General features: G+C 35.1%; 1 protein-coding gene across 1 annotated transcript in view; it reads left to right on the plus strand.

Moving 5' to 3' along the window:
- Positions 1–27,016, plus strand: part of USH2A (usherin) — a 416,419-nt gene that overhangs the window by 237,326 nt on the left and 152,077 nt on the right. The window contains exons 37-38 of the mRNA XM_083828188.1: positions 1,573–1,735; positions 18,367–18,546. Of these exons, the coding sequence (XP_083684314.1) occupies positions 1,573–1,735; positions 18,367–18,546 (343 nt within the window). The remainder of the gene's footprint in view (positions 1–1,572; positions 1,736–18,366; positions 18,547–27,016) is intronic.

Raw genomic sequence — 27,016 nt, forward strand, 5'->3', positions numbered from 1 at the left:
TTAGAATACTGAAATGCTGAATGTTTCTATGTCCATTTTTAATGTAGGTTTTTTACACAAGGTACTATTTTTGAAGTGCACTGTAGAGGTGCAACTATACAGGATATTACATGCATTGCACTGATTCTAAACATTATTTCAGTATTTTTTATACTGAAAAAAATAGCAGTTCATAAGGAAAAGGTTTTGGTATTAATTTTCTCTTGAGAAGCACTCACAAGTTAGAGATACAATACAGCTTTTGCAACTCTCCAGGTTGTAGTAGAGATTACTACGAATTTGTACTGTTTTAAGAATATCTTAATCCATCTTAGTAGTAAAAATAGTTGGTATTTGTTTTTCTAGGTTTCTAATGTGGTCAGTTCAGAGTACCCACATTAAACAGTATAACCATATGGGAAATTAGTTTAGAAAGCACAGTTTAGTCAAATTCTTCCACAAGGATGGTTTTGACTGAAATATCAAAATAATCAATGTGATACTGATCCAGGGAATCTGCGAAGCATTTTTTTATCTTAAAGCATTATCATTAGCAAGAATACTTAGCTGACTTTATTGTGGTGGCTCATCAATTTTAAGTATAATCTTGTGGTAACGTAGAGTGTATGAGTATAGAAGCACATGTAGAGATATTGATGCACATCAAAGATATAGCCAGATACTTATAAACAATAGGCTTTCCAAATTTTATATGCAAAAAGGTAAAATATTCATATTTCAAGGACAGAGAAAGTATACTTCATTATTTTGATGATAGAGCAGGTGTGGCATATTAAAAATTATTAGCACTCCCATGAACTTTGCAGCTGAGAGAAACTTAGAAAGGTGTGAAAACATCTTACACTTTAGAAAATACCAAATACATAATGTATGAGAAACAAACTTGTTCCCATAAATAAGGTAATAACAAATTATTTTGTTTCATAGCACTGAATGCTTACTACAAGATATGATATACAAATACTAAATTCTGAGAATTTTGAATGAGTATTTATTCAAATTAAAAATCTTTCATAATCACTATATTTTCTGGGTCTTTCATCATACTGTATTTTTTCTCATTACAAGTAGATCTACTTATTGCAGCTTAAATTTGCTAGTTGAAATTAGAAGTTAATTCAGGGTGCAAAGCATATTTTTCCTCTATGAAATATCTGCAGTAATTTGCTACATCATGTAAATGCACGTGCTTTCAGTTGTCTTTTAAAATGCAGAAATTGAAAAATGTGTAGTCTTCTACATCTGCTTCCTCTCTTAAACTAAGCTCATGCATCCACATGAAATTCCACCTGTGTTTTTAAGAAATGAATCCTTAAGTCTTTTCCAGTATTTGGTTTCTGTTTCTTATGGGGGCCTTCATATAGATTATGTCAGTTTCTGGACAGCTGCAAACAGATGTAGGTGAAAGGAAAGTAAAGTGTTAAAAAAAATTATGACACATGCAGTGTTAGTTGGATAGTTATTGTTGTTTATTTTTCCCTAAAATAACTTTTCTTAAAATTTTGCATTTCTCTTTTCTTGTCTGTTTCTAAACTATGGCAATAAACCTCTAGCTCATGGTTGAATTCACAGGTAGAAGCTCGGACCATGGAAGCTGCTCCTGAGGGAACAATTGATATATTTGCTACTGTTGATGGGTCCAAAGAAATTCAGTTAAAATGGCTTGCCCCAGATAAACCCCAAGGGCAATTGACCTACACGGTATTTGTCACTGGTCTCTTCTATGCTGATCAAGGTATTTTTTTTCCTTTCTCCTAAGCCTAATGATAGCATTAATGTTCTGTTTATTTTATTATTATTTTTAAATCTTTAACACTAAATTTTGCTGATTTTTTTGCATCTCCATTGATTATTTTAGAAATTCCAATTTTATTCTTTAAGAACTACTGCTTTGATTTATGGTGCTTTATATTTGTACAAACACATACATTGGCAAATGAAGATAAGCCCTCTGCACTCATTTAGTCTCTAGATATACACATGGACTCTTATCTTACCACCTTCATTCAGATAAGGAAGCTATACTCACAAAATTTCACTTGGTTTGCTTACATAAGTGGGAACTATTCTTGAGAGCTGTTCATAATACAGTTGATTGTGGGTATATTTGAAATTTATATAAGTGGCTGTAGAGCCAGCTACCTAAAAGATCATACAATGAAATCAGACAATTAAAAAGGAAAAAAAAAAAAAAAGGAACAGAAATGCAACTCTTTATTTCCATATAAAATCAAATTCACTATGCAATGCAAAACCTTAAAAAGTAACAGTTATTTGTTAAACCTTATTGTACCATGGGCAGCTGTCTTGTTTCCACTGCTGATTTTTTTTTTTAATTCATTTATTTTAAACTTAAATAAAGTAATATAGTTTTGTGTGTGAACGTTGCTAAGAGTAGTAGAGTTAGACAGTGGTGTTACACTTGCGTAAAAGACTGTACAAGGCATTAAAGTATGTAAATGAACATTTATTCAAATGAATTACACAAAGTATGTGTTTTTCAGTTGATAATAAAATGCTGTGTCCTCCAATTATTATAAAAATGTAAAATACTTGGACAGTGAATAAAAATGACTGCTCACAAAATGTGTGTGAGCATTTAATATGTCAATTTGAGCTATTAAGCATGCTCTAAGGTATAATAAATAATAAAATATTGTAAACAGATAATGTTTATTAATTATATCTAATAATGTTGTTATTAATTTTTAGTGCACTTTTAATAACATGATTGACATCAGGCAACTATAAAAATGTTTTCTTATGAGTATAATATAAAATTGTGGTTGAAAATAATGTTTGGATGAGATTTAATCCTTCTATGTACTGTATGAACATTTAATCAGTATTATAAACGCAGTAACAGACAATTGAATCACTGGTGGCTTCATAACTTGCCTTTTTTTTTAATGCTTAGAATGAGAACGGTTTGTTGTTTTCAGTATCAGTGGTGAAGAGAACATACACATTGTAATTGCTGTCCTCTACAAAGTAGTATATAAATGAACTTGTTTGTGTGCTGTTTGGAGAAACACATTCATTGAAGAGTTTAATGTGTGGTAGGCAGTCTCAGCTGACCTCTCACAAAGGCTGTTGTGTCCCTTTTTTATGCAATGAAGGCTTTGATGTATTCTGCTGTGAAGCACTTGTAAGATTATGAGGAGAAGGAGTGATGATCAATTTGAAAAAAAGGAGCAACATTTTGGCTGGACCTGTGACAGCACAGCCATTTCCGCCAAGGCAGCAGGGTGAATAATGCAAAAGCCATATTCCCCTTGTGTTTAATCTTGCATTGTTTTTGCAGAGAAAATTTCTGCTTGCTTTCTAAGTCATGTCATCCTCGGTTGTCATCCCGTCCCTCAAACCATCAAAACGGTATTAAATGTTGCAAAGCTGTGCAGCTAGAGAACTTTCAAAAGTCAGAACCCATTTGCAGAGCAGCCCTTGTAGAAAATGTATTCTGTTCTCGGCAGAATTTTCTTTCAGTTCTTTCCACTGAGAAGTTTACTGATTTCTCCCAGTGGAATCTGCTGGAATTTATCGGTTCATGGTTGGCAGTCACAGATTAAGGTAAATGTCGATCCGTAATGACCCTCTACATGTTAGTATTGCAGTAAAGCTGGGCTTTTATGTCAAAGATATCGGAGAGGGAGCTATTACACATGACAGGGGTGATCAAGGGACTCCAGACCAAGGCAAGCATTATTAAATATTGACTAGTTCTGTGATTTATGTAGAGCTGGAGGAAAAAAGTGACTTTTTAACCATTATATATTCTTCAGCAACGAAAACCAGCCATTTATCTCCTGCTGGTAATAAAGAACAGAGTGCCTGCATATTTTAGTGGAGGAAAGGCCTGGCCTTATAAATGAGATGGACTCTTTCATCATAACATTTCAGTTTGCTAATTGCCAAAAGCAAAACAGGCAAATTGGAAGCAATTATAAGAGTTGGCTTAAAGTGGTTGCCGTGTTAGTTCAACTCAGGAGAGTTGGGTGGCAGTGAAAGAATCGCTGGGGAATAGAACCCAGAAAATTTTGTTAAGTTTGTTCACTGTTGCTGAAACTTTGCTTCTCAGTGCTAAATAAATAAAGAGTGTTTCCTCACAGAAGTCAGAGCTCCAGCAACTGACATTTAGGCTAGCTATTTGGGGGTCTGCAGGAAGGAAATTAAGCATTAATTCATCAAACTTACATAAGACATCATCTGTTCACTAGATTTACACAAGCTTATTGAATTGTCTGATGTCTAATTGGTATTTCCTTGACATAATGAACAACTGCATTTCATCTTTTGCTGCAAAGTCTGTTAAAGAGGCAGGGGTTAAAATGTGAAAAATAGAGGTGGAATTCACCTAGAATGGCTCCATATAAACATCAAATTGTTTCTACAATAGCTAATGCTCATCAGCACATTAAACTGTCCTCTTGGAAAGCTTGGGAAATATGTTTTAGATCTCAGAACTGAAAATTCACATCAGTGAATAGGTTTTGAAGATTGTTTCCTAACAAGAGTTTGTTGCAGTCACCACACTGATACTTTTATAATTTCTGTGTGTATTTCTCTCAAATGAAAAATCTTCATTTAAATTCATTATTATAAAACCACAAACTTTTGGTAGGAATATGAGTCTTTTATAGACAAATACAACCTTTCCCAAACAGCAGTCACCTTTTATGAAGAAGTTCAGTTGTTTCTTTCTGCAAAGCACTTCAAAAATAATAATAATAATAATAATAATAATGTCTCCTATGAAGAAAGGGAAGATGGGGGGATATTTTGTTTGACTCTTTGGCCATCTCAGTCATTCCAGCCATGACCTGTTTTTCCATGAAACTGTTAAGTAGCGGCTTTAAACTTGAGTGGACCGGATAATTTGTCCATGCTCCAGTCATAAGCAGTATTGTGGTAGTGATACTGAACTTGTGCTGAGCAGAAGTAGCTTAAATAGTCTGTAAATATCCACATAAGAATTTGAAAGACAGTGAGTCAGGATCTTCTGATCATAAAGCTGCCCTTAAAATCAGGAAATATTAAAAACAAATAAATAAATCTCTTCTTCTGCTAGCCCTGGTCTTTCTTCCAAGCTTTTCCTGCAGTGATGATGGCCATGTACGTGTGGTTTATTTTTTTTATTTCAAATCATGATTTGTCAGTTACACAATGCTAAGAACAGCTTAAAAAAATCCCATCATATATAAAGAGTATTATGAAGAAAAAAAAAATCTCAGATTTTGGCAATGCTTCTTTACAAAGCATAATATTTATTTATTTCATATACTTTACTTAAGTAGATGTCTGTTCCTATATTAAATAGTAGTGTTGAATTTGAGAGAAATAATTGAAGTTAAAGAAACCTGAACAAATATTTAAGTAGGCAGGGATATACTGCAGAGGTCATAATTTGATAATGTGGGGGTTATTCTGTTTGACCAAAGGGTTAGATTTATTAGATCACAGTCTGTTTCAACTGTAAGTTAAATACATCGGACTTGGAAAGACTATATTTAAACTTAACATAGCTCCATGGGATTTTTATTTTTTATTTTTTAAGTTAGAGATGTTCAGCCTCTGAAGGAGGGACTCATGAGATACATAGGTTCTGAAGCACAGGAATTATACCTCATAAGTATAGCCCCTGGACAGGGCAAAGGATACCACTATAAGATACAGTGATTTTTTTAATGCATGTTATATTTCTGTATTTTTACAACATCCTCCCTAATGTATATATTGAAACTCTGCTTGATATGTTATCTTATGAGTGACCTACTATAGCATATAGTATGTTGAGATGGCAAGTTGATGAAATGGAAAAAGTTTAAATAACATGTAACTTAATGCTTTCTCTGTCATGAAGTTGTTATTCCACCACTTTAGAGACACCAGCTGATCTCATGATGAATATTCTGTAGATGTCACCTTTTTTGTCCTATTCCAAATCTTTCAAATTTCACATATGTATGTCTCTGTCTTAATATTTCATGTACACTGTTTTCCACTAAATGCATCATATTTTTTTAAGATATCCTATAACTTTCTGTGCATCTGTTTTTGCAAATATACATGCATCATAGGAATTAAAGTGAACAGCCTGGGTGCTCATTGGATATATCCTTGTCATAATAAGTTTTATTGCATTTTGGGGAAAAATATTTATCATCTTAGAGTAAAAATAATATATCAGTGAAGAGTATTTTGTAATATATTAAACCAAGAGAGAATGTTATAATTGCATAGACACCTTTAAATTTGCCATTTCTTGATTTTTCAAAAGTTTAAGCATCCAATATTAATGTTTGTTAATGCCTGTTCTGTTTTTTTGTTGCTGTTTAGTACTGATACTGCTGATGTTACTTATTTTTGGTTACTAGCATGGCGAGTTCTTGGTAAATAGTTTCCATGCTCATGGTCAACACTTATCAATAGCCAATTGAAAGAGACAGAAATAATATCATAAACTGATTGACAAGGTCACTGGAATTGCAAACATGAAATGTAGATCAGCAGGAGGTAGTTCGGATTTTTGGGGATAGAGGAGGATGCTGATAATGGATTTTTCCATAGGTTAACTATGCTTTTAACAATGTATGTGAAAGAAATTTCAATATCAATTAGCTTTCATTTTTTAAATCCAACTGTATATTTTTCTGACAGTATTTCCCTCTGAAAGTACTCCTTCAAAGATAGGAAGGAGCTTTGTTGAGTCTGCTTCACAATTCTGGTATTCCAGACAAGCATTTGTTCCCAGAAACTGAATATAGGATTGAACATGATTTAACAAATTGTGGGCTGTATCCTAGCTCTTCAGCACTCTGGTGATGTGCCTTCCTGCAAAGACAAGTTGCTTTGTCCCAAGTCATTTTAGTCCTGGAGCCTCCATGGAAGAAGCCTTTAGGAGGAATTTGTTTTGTAATTCATGAGTCCAAGGCATGAAATAATATTATCAGATCTTAAACAGCTTTCCTTTCTTTAACAGAAGCTTTATTATTATTATTATTATCCGATACACTTCCAATTCTCAGAGAACTTGATGGAGAAAGGTGACAGGACAGGATCAGTCTTGTTTCCCTCAAGAAGTTTCCTTATCGTAGCCCTATTTATCCTCTGGTGTAGTTTAGATTAAGTACGGGATCAATTTTAATTGCATCTGGATAACTGAAACGAAGTTCTTGCACAAGAAAAATCAGGCACTACCCCTTTTCCAGAAAAGAGACTTAGAGGGAACTTCTCATCTTCCTTCCTGTGTCAGATGACTACATTAACACAAAATGAGTCCAAGTCTGTAGTCGTATGGACATTGTGATGCCTTTAAATGCAAGTTTGACATCAAGAGAATCTTTAACTAGCTATATGTTCTTAGCGAGTTTCACTACAAAAAGTTGTGGGGTTACACTCAGCAATCTCAGTTGTCTAGAGTGTAGAAATCAGGGTATGCTATTTTCTGATTTTTTTAGTGTTTGCAACTTCTATTGTTGACGTATCCAAGGTTCTTACTTTTCAGCAATGTAGTTCATCCTGTATTTTTGTAAAGAGAATTATTCATCTGGCAGCTCTGCTTATTTGGAGATGCTGTGCAGGAAAGCTTCCTTGTAGAGTACTTTATTCCTTTGGCAAATGAGAAAACTGATGGTAGAATACAGCAATTTCTTGCAAAAATAATAATAAATAAATAAACAACAACAACCAAACCTACACTTATAAACAAGCTGACTTTACAATCTGTATAGTAGGATTTTGGTTAATCATATTAGTTTGATATTTACAAAATATATATAAACAAAAAGAAGGAAACACAACATCTATTTACTTGGCTTCTATTCGAACATTCCTCTTAAAATCTTGATTGGCCACAGTACTTTCAATACACTCTCCAATCACAGTATAAATATGGAATGTTAAGAATCAGTCTTGTGCTTAAAAGCAATGTCTGCTGGGGAAGATATGCCACCTGGTGATGCCAGTAGAAGTGGGGAGAGGAATGCTGAAAATTCTTTCAGATCCTAGCATGTCTTGTGTTGAAGTCTTGAGAAAAGAGAAAATTTTGTGGGATTTTATGTTCAAAGAAGGTAAGCATTTTACATTTAGATCTGACAACTTAAGAAAGTTTTTATTTTATTTTGAGAATTAAAATTCAGAAATGCCTAAGCATCTCTAAGAGACTTGTTAGGCCAGTTTTAATAGTGACTTTCTTTTAAATGTAAGAATCATGGTAGTTTGTGTTATTACCTCAAAATATAAATATCTGAGTATAGATTTGCATTTACAGTTACTGCAGCTGAATATGCAATACCTGACAATAGATAAGTTAGGATGCACTTTAATCTTTGCAAGAAAACACCTTTTACAAAAATAGTAGTATAGTCATTCCTTATATTTAATCAAAAATTATATTGGTATGTAATCAAAAAAAAATCCTAATATTTAATCAAAGCATATGAATCTCTATTTTCAAGCAACCTTCAAACAGTTGCTTTTTTTTGTTTTAACGAGAAGTTAAGCCTTTCCTCTTATGTAACTGAAACATTTGAGAAACTAGTATGAAAGAAATATGAATATCTTTTTCCATAGTAGATAAATATCAGGACTGTTTTTCTCCTGCATTAAGTCTCTTGCCAAAGATGTGTATAATGTCCCATGTTCCTGTGCCCTGTGCCAGGGATGGATCATTATTTACTAAAGACAGGAAAAGTTACTCCACTAAGGAAAAGCTGGTTCACAGAAGCTCAGCCCATGTAAAAGGCTTAATTTCCATAGAACTTCAGGACACACATATCCTGTGAAGCACAAGGTACATCATACAATGATTCATGATTGTTTTAGTAAGTCTAACTTTGTTTTTATTTTTATTTTTATTTCATATAAAGTAGCTAAATATGACTATGGAATACCTTTGATGTGTCTAGATGCCACTGAAATTTCACTGTGGTTGGTCTAGAGAACTGAGGGCAGTACTGGAAGGTTGTAAATCCTCCACATATTTCTATCTACCCTGCTGACCTTGGGCAAGTCATTTAACCTCTGTGTAGCTGTCTCCCTGCTTGTAACATAAGGATAATAATAGTTACCTACCTCCCTGGCGCATTGTCAGGATTAATTAGCTAATGTTTGCATGTTTTCAAGCTATAAAGTACTATAAAATGCTAGGTATCATTGTTACATGAAATGGAAATTACGGACTTGTCCTAAAGATGGTTGAGCGGGGAGAAAATAGGATGCATAATCCATTTTCAACTAGTCATGTTTAATCTACTAACTTAGATAAAAGAACTTAGGAATACTTTGGCATCAAGGAATGTGACATTTAAAGTTTGATTTACATGGCTAGAAAACTTGTGGTTTTGCACACACTTTAGGATAATTATTAATGTTTAGTCAAGCTTCAGTGGATTTTGAATAGCTCACAATACACCATCTACTAGCATAATTTCCTTCAGCACCAAATATCCTTTTCTTTATTGTTTCTTGGTACAACTGTGTTAAAGAAAAGCAAAAGAAAACAGTTCCTGTGATTTCTACATTGGACTGGTTCTTGAGTAAAGGATCTGGCATCAGACAGAAAATAGTGCTTTTTAATTGGTCTTCTGCATCTCTCTATTAATGGTTATGTTTTTCTTCATGTGTATACTTGTCTTTTTCTGTATCGTGAAATTTGTTGGCTTTTGTGTTGCAAAGGGGGTATATAATGCTGAGCCTCATGTCTGTGAGGTACGTATTGTCACTTTGTGTAGTCTGAAATTCCTATTGGCTGCCAACAGCAGAATAGTAGGATAGTCTTTGAGACTCTGCCACTTCTTTGCAATAGCCTAGGGAATAATAGTAGTCTTCCAGAGATGGCACTGGTAAACAGTATTGAGCAAAAGAGAATTTGCTGATCAGTTCTCCTATGAAAACAATCTTTTAGTTAATGAATGTCTAGTTTAGAGTTTTTAACTCTCATCAAGACTGAGGAAAGCCACTTTAATAATGCTTAGGTATCTATGGTAAATCCTAAATGCAAAAAGTAATTTATGACATCAGACAAAAAATTATTAGTGTCAATAATGTAAATATGTGATCCAAAAAAAACACCAAAACCATATAGTCTGACTAGATCTTCCACAGATGAAGAAATTGTGTTTGGATAGTTGTGTGTCTTGATTTCAAACAAATGCTTGTATATTAGAGAGAGCGATAGACCCACCTATTTCCTCAAGTAGAGAAAGCATGATAAAATTTTGTTTTGACAAGATTTGATGAAGTTTTTATTTGGATGTTATAAAGGGGATCAAATTAGATTTTAACTATGTAACTTTCTTGTTTTAAGTCAAAAAGATCAAGATACTTTGATAGGTCTTCCTTTTACGGGGGTGATCATGTGCAGTTACTATGGATGTTTATGTTAATCTACATGTTTTTGCCCTAAACAGAGTAGAGAGTGCTATTCTACAGGTACAACAAACACTCATCTGAGTGATTCTGTGTTTTTTTCAATCTACAAGTGCACCATTTATGATGCCTCATGTAAGATGACTGGAAAAGCCAAAAAAATGTCCTATGTCAAATAAAAATCCCAGATCAGGTTTAGATCTTCATTTCTTCCAAAGTATTACAATGAAGTGTAATGGCATTTGACAGTATTGGCATTTTTTATATGACTACTTTTGGCTAACTCAGCATTCTGAAAAAATAAATAGCGTTTTCTCTTTGTGATTGAAAGGGTTAAATAGTACCAATTCATTACCACTCACAAAAGGATTTATTTTTTTCTCATAAATCAGTTTTATTCCACATTTTTATTATTCTCTTGGGTCAGCTGCTCCAATTGAAATCAATACAAGTGCAAGTGACACAATCAATCTAGATATTTGATTATGGATTTGAGACTCCCAGTTCTGCGCAGTGTGTTTAGCTAGTCTCCTTCTGATAGTGTCCCTGGAGAATGGAAAATTCTTATTGACATCCATGAATTATGGGCATAGATTCAGAAACTAGATACTGTGATAATCTCCATTTATGTAGAGATGCAGTTAGAGAAAGAATGCTCTAACCACAGAAAAACAAACCTAAAAAAAAGCTAGCTGTTTCCAAATTTCTTTTAGTGTGTAAAATCTCTCATGAAATAAACTTAATAAAGCCTCATCATTTGCCTATAAAACCCCTCAAATAAAATGGGTTAAATCAATAATTGCATGCTGTATTGTCAGTTTAACATCACAAGAACAGCAAACATTTTTGTTATTTTGTTATTTGATGTCCTCCTGTCATTTATATACAACATGACCTTATGCCTGTTGTGATGCTAAACTGTATTGGGACATTAAAGAAGACACACTGCCCAGTCAGGAGCTCCTAGACATTGTGCTTCTGAGGCCACAAATGGGTGATACACAATGTTGTACGCTAAATCTTATCAAAGGTGTTGCAAATTTTCCCTACTTCACGCAAGCATCTTTATAGTTTCATACCTCTCTGAAAGTTGCAGCTTGAGTGAATTAGCAGTATAGCTGTAGATGCCTGGACTTTGGCTTACTCCACCAATCAAAGAAGCAGAGTCTGTCCAAAGAGTTGTGAGACCTCAGACAACTGTCATTTTGAGTAATCTCATGCAAGGTGTGGAAGCCTCTGTTGAGCTCAAGCATTTAAACAGTTGAGATTTGTTTTGAGTTCCATCACAATACGTGGCTTCTGGGCTGAGGGAGTTTTATCGTTTCTCCACTGTTTGTAACATCTCAGCAGTTAAGAAATAGTTCTCTTGGAAGTTTGTTATTACTCAATGTCATCCACCATAGCCCATCGTTTTCCTCATGAGATCATCTAGGGTTTCCTTCTGGTTCATGCCTGTATATGATTTAATGCTTGTTTACAATGCATCTCTCTTGCTTACAATATCATTGTATTGCATTTTCCTCCTTACCATTGTAAGCAAGAGAGAGACATCTAGATGAAGATATAAATACACCTTTCTCTGAGTATAGGCACCAACAGTAGACAGAAAACACCATTTAATTTCTTGGTCAGATTGATGGTTGGATTTAATGATCTTGAAGGTCTTCTCCAACCTAAATGATTCTGTGACTCTCTCAAACTTTCTAAGACAAATGTTTCGAACCCTTAATCATCTTTGCATAGATTCTACTCCGATAAGTCCATGTCTTTTCCATACCAGGGAGCCCAGAACTGGACCCAGCACTCTAGAGGTCTCTTACCAGGGCTTAGCAGAGAGGAGAGATCCCCTCACTTGACCTATTGGCACTGTTCTTCCTAATGTGACCCAGAAAGTAATTGGCCTTCTTTATTACAAGGACTCACTGCTGGCCCGTGTTCACCTTGTTGACCAGTAGGACCCCCAGGTCTTGTTTTCAAAGCAGCAAAGTTGCTTTCCAGCTAGTAAGCCCTCAGCCCGTAGCAGGAGCCAGCCCAGAACAAATGAACAAAGTACTCAGCATATGCATATTGTAAGCCTCAAGACAATCTAAGATAGCTGAACCAAAATAGCCTGTGAAAAGTCACAGAAAGTGCCTTTGTCTGTTTTATGGTGAAGGAAACTGAGCTGCAAAGAAGCAACTTCAGTAATACAGTCAAAAGCTGTATGTCTTTGAATTGTCACATTTCTGCTGCATGAGGTGTTAAGGACTTTCATTTTGTTTTTTAAATAGTTTTTATTTTTCAGTCTTGAAACTAAAAGCAACTTTATTGGGGCAAAGGAAAAAAAATGAAGTTTTTCATTGCGGGTAAATGTGAACTGTTCATTATTTACAGGAGAATAAATAGTTTGGATTCATAGTTTAGTTAGTTTACCACAGTGCTTTTAAATTATCCATCTTGCTTCATCCAGCAACTCCACCTGGCCCCTGAGAGTGAGAATGAAGGTTTCCTATGATAAGAGTGGCTTTAAATTTTGGCCTCAGCTTGATGGAGGGAGACCATGATCTGTCCTTAGGAACAATACATCTGTCAACTCAGGAGCAGAGGAACAAATAGCAGATCAAGGCAAAATCAGCAGTGCACTCATCTGAAAACAAAAACAACAACAATAACAACAACAACAACAGCAATATTTTTTTGAAAAGAGGGGTATAGAGTCAAAGTATAGTAACACAAAGCACCTCATATGATCAGTATAACAATGACAATTGAAAAGCAGTTAATTATTACAGTTGTTAGGAGGAGAAAGTCACCAAAAAGGTGAGAAAATATTTTGATCTGTTATTAATGAGAAAATGAAACGGATGGGAAGTTACATTTTTGATTCTGAATAGTGCACTAGAAACAGTGGAGAAGGGAGAGGGAAAGAAGAAACAGCTGAAAGGAATAGCTAGTGTGGAAGTGAACAAGGCTGAAGAACAGGTGAAACTTATGGACAAAAGAATGAGCTTACAGAAGAGGAAATGTGCACATTCACAGAAAGACGTGGTGTCACAGAGCCAGGAACCAGTGCGATGGCAGAAACATGCTCAGTGAGGATGAGATGACTGGGATGATGGGGAAAGAGGACGAAGAAGTGAGCTCTTCTTTCAGTTTTGTTATCCTATTTTGATATTAACTTTTCCTGTTACATAAAATAAGTGCTTAACCTCCCCATGCTCACATACACACAAAGCAGGTACAAAAACAACTGCAAGTTTTTGTGCTAATTAACCAGGTGATCTTTGTATAGTTCTTTAGATCTGTATATGATCTATTCCTTGACCTGGATTTTTTGCTACTTCAATTTTTGGTCTAGTCTTCTACAGTGGGAATAGTTCTGTTTCTATCTATTTAAATATTGTGGAGCAACATGCTCTCTAATGTAAAAAAAAAAAAAATGTTATTAGGACCTCTATGTACATAATGTAAAGAGTAGAGAAGTAGATATTGGTAATAGTATTTCAGAACGTGATGTAAAGCCTTAAACTTGCTTCTCCTCCTCCCCAAAATCTTTTGCCGTGTAGTAGCGCACAGTATGTAGTGTACTCTTGTGATTGAAGGCTTATGTTATTTTGAAATAGCAATATACAAAGAAGAAAATAACTTGACAGACATTTGTGATGATCAGACTAAAGTGTTCCCAGCTTAATTATCTTTCAGGTTGAAATATTTCTGCACGTCACAAATTAATGGTCCTGTAATATCACTTTAGTTCAGTGAATCTGGTGAGCAGTCAATCAGTTTCTAAGGACACTGCACCACAAGTAGGAAGAGGTAGAAATTTTCTGTTATACAAAGAAGACTCAGTTATTAAAGTCCCAAATCAACAGAGAAGCATAATGAAGCTGATTTTTGACCCAGTATCTTCTGTATAATGATAGCCAGCTCTTGATGATTAGAGAAGGAAAAAACATAAGTATCCAATGAAAATTTTTTTCAGGCATAGCCTCCTTGCTTTCTGAAGTCAGCAGCAGAGTCTAGTTCTGTCAGTGTGTTTGTGATATGGACATGTTAGACTGGTTATTTTTAAACTTACTACTTTAATACTCACCAATGCAATGATAATAATCAGTATTCAGTAATTTGAAAAGATTGCTTGTGCATATGAAACATGAGTTTTTGCTGTTTAATACATAAAAAACAACAACTCAGTTCATGACCTTTTGCCTTAAATTCATCAACTTTTGTCCGGATAGGAAGATTTCCCTTAAACATGACAAGTTCTGGGGGGGGAAAAAAAAAAAAGAAGTTTTAATATGTGAGATGAATACATTTGGTTTATATTATTTCTTTTTTTCCATTGCAGCCTTTGTCATGAGAATGGTTTCATGTTGTACCATTTTCTGCGCTCCTTACAACCTTTGTCACATGAATAAGATATCAGAACACTAATGACTAATATACAGTATTCTGTGTCTGCTGATACTATACTGTACTACCATGACCTTTGCAATATTATGTATTCTGATTGGCTGTCCATTTCACCTCTTCCCCACAAGTTAATAAGGCTGTAAAAAGGAGAGAACTTGAAATGGCCAGCCAGTCAAATTACAGAATATTGAAAAGGTCAGAGCAGTACAGCACACAGAAAAAAATTACGGAATATATGAGGCATTAAAATTCTTGTGACAATGATTATAACAAGAATGGAAAAGGATACCCATTTATGTTATTTCAATCTAGTGAACCCCATAGGATGATGGACCCAGGACAGCAGTAATTTACGCATCAGCAACCCCCAGGAGCTTTATTCACCTATTTACAGTAGCACTCAGTGACAGGAACACACATTTGCTCGGGAGCCCCCTTTGAACTGTCCACCCAAAAACAAACCCTCAAATGCAAATACTCACCAGCTACTGTGCTGTGTGAAGCTTAGCACTCTTAAGCAATGTTTTTTAATGGTTTATGTGTTTGTGTATCTTGTTAACATAAAGATGACCAGGGAATAGGTCAGGGCACCAGGCCTGTTCAAGAAGCCGGGCATTGGGCACCGGGTTCAAGAAGCTTTTGGATGATGCTCTCGGACAGATGGTCTGATTTTGGGGTGGAGATTTTTGGTTTAGATCCAGGAGTTGGACTCCATGATCCCTGCGGGTCCCTCCCAACCTGGGATGGTCTGTGATAGTCTATACTGATATTCTATTGATCAGTTTTATTTCAAGTTCACATAGTTTTTCAGTATGTTTATGGATACTCTTTAGCCCTAATTTCTTCATATGTTTAATTTTTTCCTGAAACATTGAGATACTTTGTTCTGGTCTTACTAACTAGGAATAAACTGGGAACAGCACACCTTTTACTCAAATTTTGGATTTAGGCCAAAAAAATCCTTCAGAAATATTGGCGAAAATATGGAGAGTCTTACTAGCAGGAAGGCTAGTGAAAGAATAAAACTATCATGATGCAAAACGATGAGATTAAGAAGTATGGGGAAGCCTTTCATATTTGTGAAGGGTTTAGATTTTTCGAGAGGTTATGGGGAATGTTTTCTCTGAACCACCCTTGATCTGAGTTCACATTTTGTAGAAGTGCTTGTCTTCCTAAGTTTTGAAGGACATGATGAGCCACTTCTTCTAGGATTTTTTTTCCTCCTTAGTCAGGTTGTTCTTGTTAGCTGTGTCTTGAGGGGGTCTGTCTTGCTGGAGTGCTTGTGACAGCTCAAGGCAGGAGTTATGAGGCAAAAATGTGCAGGAACAAGTAGGTGTTCTGATAGGAACCACTTGTCCAAAGTAAAACAATGTCTTTTAGGACTTTACCAGTGTCTGAGGCAGTTGCTGTCTAGGACTAGCAGCAGCCTTGCTGATAGGCTAAAGCAGGATGGGCGAGCAGGGTGGAGAAAAGTGCGCATATGAAAAATGGAAAAAGAGAGGCTTCATCCACTTATACTCACAAATAGAGTCCACACTGGAGCAGTCTAGGCAGGAGTGGCACGGAATGATATGACAGGGTTATCGCTGTATCGCTTTCCATCAGACTGAGCCTATGTCTGCATTTTCCAGCCCACTGAAAGCAAAGTTTAAGCAGTGAGAAGTGGCAAAGCTGCATACTGCAGGTCATCCCCAGCAAGACCTGCATTTTAAAGATGTTTTAATATTTCACTTGCTGGTAACAGTAACTTTTTTGGCTGGCAATACAGATAAAACACCTTTTGTCTGTGTAAAATTCAGTTTAGGAAACTTGTAAGCGCTTCTTGGGTTTTTATTAGAAGTAATGAGAAATTTTGAATTGCTATGTTGTCTAACTCATTGTAAATTTGCAAGTTCATTTTTGAGCTGAATAAAATGGTTATGTAATTACATACTTCTCCTAATTATTGAGTAATTATATACTTCTTATAATTGCCGAGTAATCACTCTGCTATAACTAGAATTTAATGTTACAACTAATTGTATAATTACTGTATATTAATGTTGTTATCAAGGCAACTTGGAATAGAGTGTTATCCTTTTAATTCTTTTTCCATTACTCTAAACTGTATTTTTTAAAAGATGTATAGTTAGCCATTGGAAGAAAGACTAATGGTGGAATAGAAATATCAGCAGAGGAAGTACATGCTTTCATTTTGGGCTCAGGTGGGTGAGAATAAAAATATTAACATGTTAAAACTGCACTGCAGATTGAAAAAACTTAAATTTTCTCATGAAATGGTACATAAATTGCTGTTAGGGAGCCTATCCTATGGATCTAGCCTATGTGCCTTGATCTATCAACAACTGGATTTTTATTTTTTTCCACCTATTGTAGGTGAAACATTTAAAAAATGCATCTCTTTTCACAGCCAGAAGAGTCTTTAAGAGTTTTGCATAAGTAGGACCTTAAGAATACGTATTTCAGACATTTCTAATGGCTTTATTGTTAATAAAGCAATACATACGTTTAATAGTCATGTTGCTTGGTGGGCGTCACAAAAAGTAAGTCACAGATTGCCTGGTGATGCACAGGAAAAATGTAGTAGATGATGGGAGAAAGGTGCTTTGTTGGATTGTGTCTACTCCCAAATCACACACAGGGACAGTTTCACAAAGATGCCTAAGGTGGGTTTAATAGACAAGAAATTACACCAACTAATGCAGATGCATTTTTCTAGTGCTGGCTGAATAGTCAGTGCACATAAGAGTAATGTCAGACTAAATAACTTAGTTTCTGCAAAACTGATATCTCTGTACATGGAATGTGTAAAACTTGATCGATCTTTTTGCATGATAGGAAGCTTTGTCTCCATTGCTGTTTATAAAATAGTGTCTCTAAGGCTAAGGCAAAATTTGGTGAACTTACCCCAGCTTTGTTCTCAGATATGTGAGTGAAATCTTCATTGAGCCAAAAAAAATAAAAAAGTAGTTAAGTGTCATGCTATTTTTTATTTTCTAGTCTTGCTCATCAGGTATTTTGGGGAGGTGTTTTTTTGATCTTTGAGCAGATGCTGGAAAGAATGTTTCTTACTGCAAAGGAGTAATTCTTAGGTAGACACTGGCATTAGCTTATACTGGTTGATAAACTCCTGAAGTAAGTGCTTTTCTAGTGAATTCAAGAAGTTGTACAAGTCTTACATAGCCATAAGAATTGGCCTTAACATTTCGACTGCTCCTGACCAGTTTGCATCTGCAGTTCTCACATAACTGCTCATGAACATGAGTAATTTCTGAAAACTGGTTGTCATCTGCAGCATATAGTGTGTGTGCGTGTATATATATATATATATAATAAAAGGTGTGTGTGTGTGTATATCAATCAGCTTTGCAACTGCATGGTTGCTCTGTTTATTTTTCAACTTCTATGAGTACAGGAAACCATTAGCAAAAAGAGGAGAAAATGGGGAACAATATTCTTCAAATTAGCCATTTTTTGTCATTACTGGTATTAATGGCAAATTTTCACTTGAGCAGAAGTCTCGCTTAAAGAACAGCAAACTGTAGAAGACACAAAGCCTAACATTTATTCTTCTTCCCCCTCAACCTTTTTTTTTTTTCTTAACAGCTAACGCTAATTATTCTGTTGTAAATGGCACTTGGATCTTACACAGCAGCAACGAATCCAATGTATGGGTACCCATTAAAGGACTGATTCCATTTTCTAACTACACAGTACAAGTGAACGCTTCCAACAGCCAGGGCAGCTTGATAAGTGATGCTATAACAATAGTCATGCCTCCAGGAGGTAAGTATGAAAAAGTACTGTTTCTGTGCATGTAACAATTACACAAATACTCTGTTAAACAAAACATTATTTATTATTGCAACTGAGGACTGGAAGCTAGAAGAATATGTTTGCATTAGTAGTTCTTACTGACAAAATTGTTCTTTTCAGCTTCTAATTTATCACATTGCTCAATTTAAAAAATAGAAAATGAAAACAAGTAGCTGCATAGATAACATTGAGTAAGTAAGAAGTGCATCATGTGCCTTTTTTGTTCTTTTTTTTTTCTGTGAATGGTGTTAGATTCTATTTTGGGGGGCTAATCTAACCTAAGAATGTAGAGTCATCTTCATTTTGCAGTCTGGTGTAACCTTAAGAAAGGCAATTTTAGCGTGCTGGTTTACAATGAATGATACTCTAAACCACTTTGGATATTATCTTAAAAAAACAAAACAAACAAAAAAATAAAATAACAGAATTGAGCAAATACTCTCTAAGTACTGCCTTTTTTTTTTTTTAACAATGAAAGCTCAAATTAACAGCTGATTTATATGTGTTACTTTTGTGTTCTCTTTTCATGGACATCCAAGTGAACTAGCTTTTGCTGAAGAAATGACACTGGAAACAATGAAGATGATTTCAAATCATAAAATGAGAGCCTAACTAAACTTGATCTTGAGAGATGTGTAGATATAGCTGATGAGCATAAATAGTGTAGACTGACATACATATAATGTGAAAGTAAAAACAAACAAATCCAATCAATCAAACAACAACAACAAACACTAAATAATACAATTACAAAAAAAAATTTACAGTTGGGACAATTTGCTTGCACCAAATGGATTGGTTTGGGGACAAACCAAGAGAAAGACTTCTGAAAATTGTATAAATAAAAAGTAGAATTTGTATGACATTATCAAGCAAGATGAAAAGGTTAAGTCCCATCACACTTTGTATTTTTCCAATCTGTTTGTTAAATTATAGGTATTATTAACACATACACATTCTCATATAATAATAAAACCACATATGAGTCATAGTGCTCACTTAAGACACAGATATGTCTAATCCCAGTGTCACTGTTCAATTTTGCATGAAGAAATAACGAAATCTGGTAGTGAAAATCTTACCAAATGAAAAAGTAAAGGATCTTTAAAGATAGACAAGGATGTGCACAAGTTTATGACAACCATTAAGATACACTTTCTTTCATCATTAGATTGTTGTTGATTACAATTAGAAAACTTATAGCTTTGAAATTATCTTTTTTATGACCTTGTGGTAGTTTAAAAGCAATACCTCATTGATTAAATAGGTTTTAGTTCATGCTTCCCTTTAGTTAATGATCTGAAAACGTATTATCCTGATTTACACATAAAATCATGCTGAAAAGCATGTGGCATTCACTAGGATATGTGTGTTTAAGTAGAATTAAATTAGCAGTGAGAGTTATTAAAGAAATCTTCCATAGTATTGTCCAGTGGACTGTGATCTGTAGTGAAATGAATAATAAATGAAGCACTACATATGAGAGAAGGACTCTCACACATTATATATCCTCACAATACATGTGCACATGTGCAGGCACGCACGCATTTATCTAGGACAATGTATGTTTAGTTTTTGATGTTGTTTACTATAAAGACTCTTTGAATGATATACAATTCCAATGCATAGTAAATTATGAGTAAAATGGTAGTTTTATGTTGGGCTATCTTCAGTGCCTTCACTGCCAAACACATTCTAAATCATTAAATGAAATGTGGATCTTACTAAAAACAGAAGGAATTCTATTTTTTACTTCAGTGGCCAAGATTTCACTTTGGCAGAAGTTACGTTTGTTCAAAGAATGAAACAGTTCTCATTACACACAAAATCACAGCCTTCCAATGAGTGTAAAAATGTAGTATTTTCTTCTTAAGGGTAACATAAAAAATGCTGTTCCTAAAATTTACTTTGTGGGGATTGCATTAGGGAACTTGATGGAACATTGTTTAATTGTGGGGTAGTGACAGAGAAGACAGGAGTGTTCCATTTTGAAGTTACTGCAAATAACTGTTTTTCAATTACTCTACGATTTTGGCTTCCAACATGCCTTTCCTTTGTTTAAACTTTATTTAAAATTTATTGCACATAATATAATGCACACTGAATCTTTGGTTTTACCTGATTGAATATATCTTAATTTCTCATCAAGCTGATTTGCCATGCTTAAAGTCGATGCTTAAAAAAAATCTTAGAAAAGGAATATATTTTATCTACGCTCTTGACTAAAATTGCAGTGCAGGTTCAAGAGTTCTTGGAAAGATTAAAAAAAATAAAAACTGAATCCAAATGTTAATCCATAAATATGAAACTTTCTTTTGACCCTTGGCCTGTAGTGGTCTGGAGTTACTAATGGGGTTAGGATTTCAACTCTTAATGGGACTTGGTGCATTAGTGTTTTGTATGCATGGAATTCAGCATTCAGTTTAATAAGTGGTTGACATTGGTGATGTCCCTTAATTTGCTTAAATCTAATTGGCTCTTTTATCAGTCAAACCTGTATGGATTGGCAATTGATCAGGAAGGGTCAGCCATGACTGTGCATGTATTTAAATGCTGGAACCACCAGTTAAAGTCACTGTTGCATAATAAGAAGCTGAAGCCATGAGAACAAATGATCTTCAGAGTCGGAAGGCAAAAGAAAGCGGAGAAGTTTTTCAGGTTGTTCAAGTTCAGAACAAAGGCATTATGGAGTATATAAATTTTAAATACACTGCTTTTTGCCTCAAGACTTAAAGCTTTTTTTTTCCAGATGAACTGAAATCTTGTCTGAAACTGTCTTTGTTACATCAAAGAACTTCATAGAAAGCTAAAAGAGATGGAAGAAGCATAAAAGGGCATAGTTTAAAATGATTAGTGACAAATTTCATACCGCAGAGGTAGAAGTAAATTTTTTTGAGTTTTATATTTTTTCCAAATAGAATAAATGTGTTCTATTTATCTTGTCCTAAATTGCTTTGGTAGAAGTTGTAAAAAATAATGTACTAGCCAAGGCTTCGCATTAATTTGAGGATGCCAGGTAGTAAAAGATCTGGAGAACAAATCGCTTTAAAATTAATTTAATTAGGTAAATGAATTGAAATGATACAGAGGATGTAAAACTGCAAAAATATGGGAGAAAATGTTCTGTACAGAGCACTTGGTTATATGTTTTTCTTCTTAATAAGTGTTGTTTCTTATGTAGGACCCCATGAATTTGGAAATTCTTTCTAGTAAGTGATGGTAAGCTAACAGGAAGTAAAGTTGCAGTCACTGCTGGTTAGATCTTATACTCTTGTTAAGTCCACTTGTTCCCTGCCCCTGAACACAGGGAAAAAATAATAATAATAATATGGAAGAAAACAAGAAGTCCAGCATGCAGAAATGAAGAAGAGGTAGCTTTGTTGAGAAGTAGGGGTGAACAGAGAACGCAGAGAGATGCAGGCTGCTAATCAGATGAGAAGCAGGAAGGTGGAGGCTAAGTCATCACCAATGAGAAAGAAAGCACAGAAAAGGGATGGAGTCCCAGACAACAGGAAGAAGTATGAAGCTTGTTGTGAGTAGTAATTCTATATCTTATTGCAGAGAGTTGTCTTTGTGTGGTTACCTGTGTTGGGCATTACCAGCCATAAACCTGGTGCTGCCTTATCTGCGAAGAGAATGGCCTTCAAATGTTGATATATGTTCCCGTTCCTCAAGTAATGCGTAAAAAGGGAGATACCCTGGGGGGGAAAAAAAAAAAAAAAAAAAAAAAAAGGAGGAGAGATGTGCCTAAGCAGTGAAGTGTCTTTTTAATCTCTGCCATAATCTATGGAGTATGTTGCTGGTTTATATGCTTGAGCTGTGATTTGCACAACACAGTAATGTCTAGCTGTGAAAGATGTCAGATTTTGCCTTGGACTTATAAGTACCTGCCCTTTGCTGGTCCCTTGTTTGTACACAGGTTGCTGCATATCTCTGCCCACAAGCTCAAGCTAGTTTTCAGAAGCAAAAAGCGAGCCTGTGTATTTATAGCTGTTGATGTTTGTTCACCATCTACAGAACATGGTGTCCTGCAGGCAAAGAATTTCAGCCACTGTTAGTTTAGGTAGCAGCACCTCTGAGACTGGATATTGAACCACATCATAGGATCATTGATCTTAATTATGCAAACAAATAAGACCAGATAGTACAACTTATTTTCACATCTGGAAACATTCGCTCATGCTAGTTAATCATTGGAGTAAACAGGCCTCCTTAGATGAAGGAATATTCAGTAAACAAAGCAAACTGATGCTTGCGAGGCCAGAATTATTTAGGAAAAAAAAACAAAGCTGAGTATGCTAAAATTTTCCTTGCGAGATAAGTTTATTTTTCTGATACTCAAGATCACATATATACAGTCACATGACAAAACTTGTTTTGAGAAAATTTCCCATATTTCAGATTTCAGGTATTTCTAAAAAATTTGTTGTTTTCTCATTTCTCTGCTTTTCTCTATTCTCCCCTCCACCTGAGAGTTCTGAATGAAAAAATTTTGACCATATCTTTTCTAGAGGTAGCCTAAGGAGAGAGTTGGATAGAGTAGGAAGGGGAAAAAAGATGCGCTGCATCTCTCATCAATGACCTAGCTAATTAAAGAGTGTCAGTGGCAAGCTGTGTAAATTGTCTGTTCTAGTTTCCCTGGTCCAGAAAGATGATTTCATAGGGTAGGATTGCAAAACTGCTTGTGTGGAAAAATGGGAGTTGTTCTAATGAAACTATAATTCTTCTCCAATCTCTGTATTACTGATATGATTGTTGTTTTCATTAGTTCTACTTTCTTCTTCTATTCCCCTCTCCCACTCTGTTCAGGACGTCTTTTAGCAAGTTCGTACTGTGATTATTCTTGGTTTTGGATGGCTGGTTTTGGTACTTTGGGTGGCAAGAAAAGAGAGGGGAAGTCTCATTCCTGAAAGGGTGTATCTTCTATGGGAGGCACAGAGGTGCCCACTTTCTGCTCATTTTTCTAAACCACAGCCAACTGTGGCTCAGCCTAACTCCACACATCATGAAGGACCACATCAGGGTTGCTCTAAATTGTACCCCTACTCCTAAAGCTGGAGATTAACAAAAGACAAAGACATTCCAACTGTCTTTTTTTTTTTTTCTTTTTTTCTTATTGCCTCCTTCCATTTTCCCTTGCATCTAGTCCTTTTGGGGCTTGGAAGATCCCCCGTAGTTCCAGCTATGCTGTTCCAGCATATCCTGTTCCCATGTTCTGGACATAGGAGAGCTTTTTCTGTCAGCTCTTTGCTTTCTGTCTTCCGGAGCTGCATAAAACAGGGCAAGAAGATCAACACTGCATTTTTAGTTGCCCAGGACATGGATGCTTTTTCTTGCTTGGGGACTGCTAGATGAGAAAGTGAGAACTGTGCAACAGCTTGAAATAGCCTATAGATCATCTCTAAGCAGGCAATTAACCTCTGTGTGGAGGTCTCAGTCCAGGTCTTTCTAAAACCTGAGCCTTAGCTTGAGATCCAGGCAGTACTTAATGTCTCTTGGAAGAAATCTGTGGTAGAGCAGATTTCACACTGGAAAACTACAGCTTGATTGGTCTTCTGAAAAACAAAGAGGTGTAGAGGTGGGAAAAATGGCCTGTTGTGGGATTTAGCTGCAGATCATTACTTAAAATGACTACCTACCATCACATAAACCTATTTCAGACCAATTTCAATTGTATGTTAAAAAGAACACAATTTAGATGAGATATACAATTTTTATATCATCTTATGCCTGAAGATGCTTTTTGTTTTCATTTTGTATAAATCTCAATCAAATTGTTCAGTACTGGAACTAAAGTCAACATTCTTTATACAATAAACTAGCCTGCTTCATCTGCTGAAGGAATTCTATAATAAAATTATATTGAGATTCCTAGTGAGAATATGCAGAATACATTTGAAAAATCACACCATTGTTGTCTTTTCATGTCACACCATGAATGTTGTCTTTCGAACCATTTTGCAGACATGTGCAAGTATTAGGAATTGGATCAATTTTTATGTTATTTTGCTTGCATGATTTACACTGCTTTTCTGAAACGTTCAGTTTTTATTATATTTATTTTTGACAACTGTCTCTATAGATTCCAAAAAAATGTCATTTCCATGAGTTGTCAGCAAACGAAAATGTCTGGTGGTTTTTTTTTGTTGTTGTTGTTATTTTAAACTGTATTTTCTGCTCTCAAAGCCTCTAGATTATGGAAGTTAGTCTGCTGATCATAAAACACTTGAGTAAAGTGGCAACATTTTTTTTGAACTACTTTGCACTGTTGAGGATGGACGTTCATCTGTTCGCAGTGAACTCTTATGTATTCTTATGTTTGCGTATTAAAAAAAAAAAAAAAGCTGAAGGGAAAAAAAATCAGGATGTCTCAAGATTTTCCCAAGGGTTAAAATGTAGAGTGGAGCAAGTCACCATTTTTTCCTCTCTCTAGCTGGGGACAAATACAGACATGTTCTTTCTTAAACATGATGGGCATAAAAGTGTTTTTGTTTTTTTTTTTTTTATTTTTTTGCTGCTTGCCTGTCAGGATAAATATAACTCCTAATTGGGAGGGTTTTGTGAAGTTTGGAAATAGATCTAAAATTGAATTAAAAAATCTTAAACTTTATAATCTGAATTTTTAAAACATACTGCAGAATTAAAATATTTTTCTTCCATGAAGTTATTTAAGTTTTTTGTTTGTTTGTTTGTTTTTTGCTGCTTTTTCCTCATATATTGATTCTCATTCTGGAACATCTCTGCCATCATCTTTGTGCTAGTTTTCTGAGTCCTTAAGAGGAAATAAGCTTCTCTATAAAGATGAAAAGGGAGAGAGAAGGGAAAATGGGTGTGAATCAGTGATTAGAGCCACCATTTTTCCTCTGGTGTCCCTATAAGGCAGTGCAGATTTATGTTACCCTCTTTCTTAGAGTTAAGGTGGCCATTGGGGTCTATAGTCATTTCTGACATTTTGCATTTTTTCCCCACTGTGCTTTTCTTACTAAACATTTATTTTTGTGTCTGCACACATGTGCATATGTGCACACACAATATGTGTATGATATATTAGTATATGAGCATTCATGCATAAATACTGGATTTTTGCCTGTTTCTCTTTGGGTCTGTATGCAGGTCTGATTTGTACTTCTGACAAGGAAATACTACCATTTTAGAAAGATTAATTCCAGGTTAGTAAAATAAAAGAGAAAGAGAATTCATGTATTTCATATTATCGTGGGATACATCCAGGATTCAATTGTAATAATTCTTACTATTTATATACTGAGATATTTACCTTTAGGTTTTTTGAGATATTTGCTGACTCAGCTTCCCAGTAGGCTTGTTACTGTTACTTCCATTTTACAGACATATTTGCAAAGAGAAAGGCAAGAAAAGGAAGGTAAAGAGACTTTATATTAATTGTAGTGCTGATAAGTATAATATGCACATTAGAAAGTTTGGCAGCCTCTGATCTTGTTCCCCAGCTTAGACTGGGATTGCCTCTGCATGAAAGGTGTCACCAAAGTTGAATATGCCCACTGTGTACACAGAAAACAAGTGAATTCAGGTTGACTGATTTGGGATTATCTAAACAGTTCTTACAGAGCATGTAGAAAGAAAAGAAATTGATTGAGTGAAACGATGACATTATATGAAGAAAGAATACGTCCCTTTTCTCTATTTGTTCTTTCACTGAAGTGGTGATTGCTCTTACATACTAAGAACTGTATTTGAAATAGTTGTTCCTAAGAAATTGATAGTGCTGTCCAAAAAATTGAACGGGATGTTCCCAATGATTGTAATCTGAATTAAGCAGCTGTAAACTTTCTGTGATGAAAATGTAGTCCTTTCAGTCTGTGTTTTAAAAATGAACAAAGGAGGGAAAGTGTTCCCTTCATCTTAACTTTTTGTCAAAAGAAAGACTGTTTTGTAGAGAATAAATGTTGCCAAGGTTTTCTTTTACCTCAGTATATGGCGATGTATGTACAGATTGGAGTAAATGCTGTGACATTTCTTATGGCATATAAGGCAAAAAAAATACAGGCAACCTGGCTTGGGTTTGAATGAAACGTGACGGTGTTACTGAGACTGTTTATCAATTAGGCTACCTAATTTTGAACAAGAAAACAGTAGCCAAGGTCTTCTCAGTAAAAAGTATTTGGAACAGATCATTCATTGTTGTACATTGACACACTTCCACTGATTTCAGTGGATTTATCTGTTCTTCAGCTAGTGCTGAAGAACTGAAGCCAAGAGTTAATTCATATAAATGGTTTATTTGCTACAGGTATCTAGAACAGGACATTAACTGATGAGCAGCTATTTAACAATGCGGTATGAACATCCCTGTGTGGATGGGTTGGGTATAAAAGGTTGTAATCCTTTTACCTTATTCATCAGATAAACCAACTGTATATTTTGCATGGATTATTTCCATGTGTGAATAAGCTTGTCTGAA

Source organism: Anser anser (assembly GCF_964211835.1).
Source record: "Anser anser genome assembly, chromosome: 3".
Classification (NCBI taxonomy): domain Eukaryota; kingdom Metazoa; phylum Chordata; class Aves; order Anseriformes; family Anatidae; genus Anser; species Anser anser.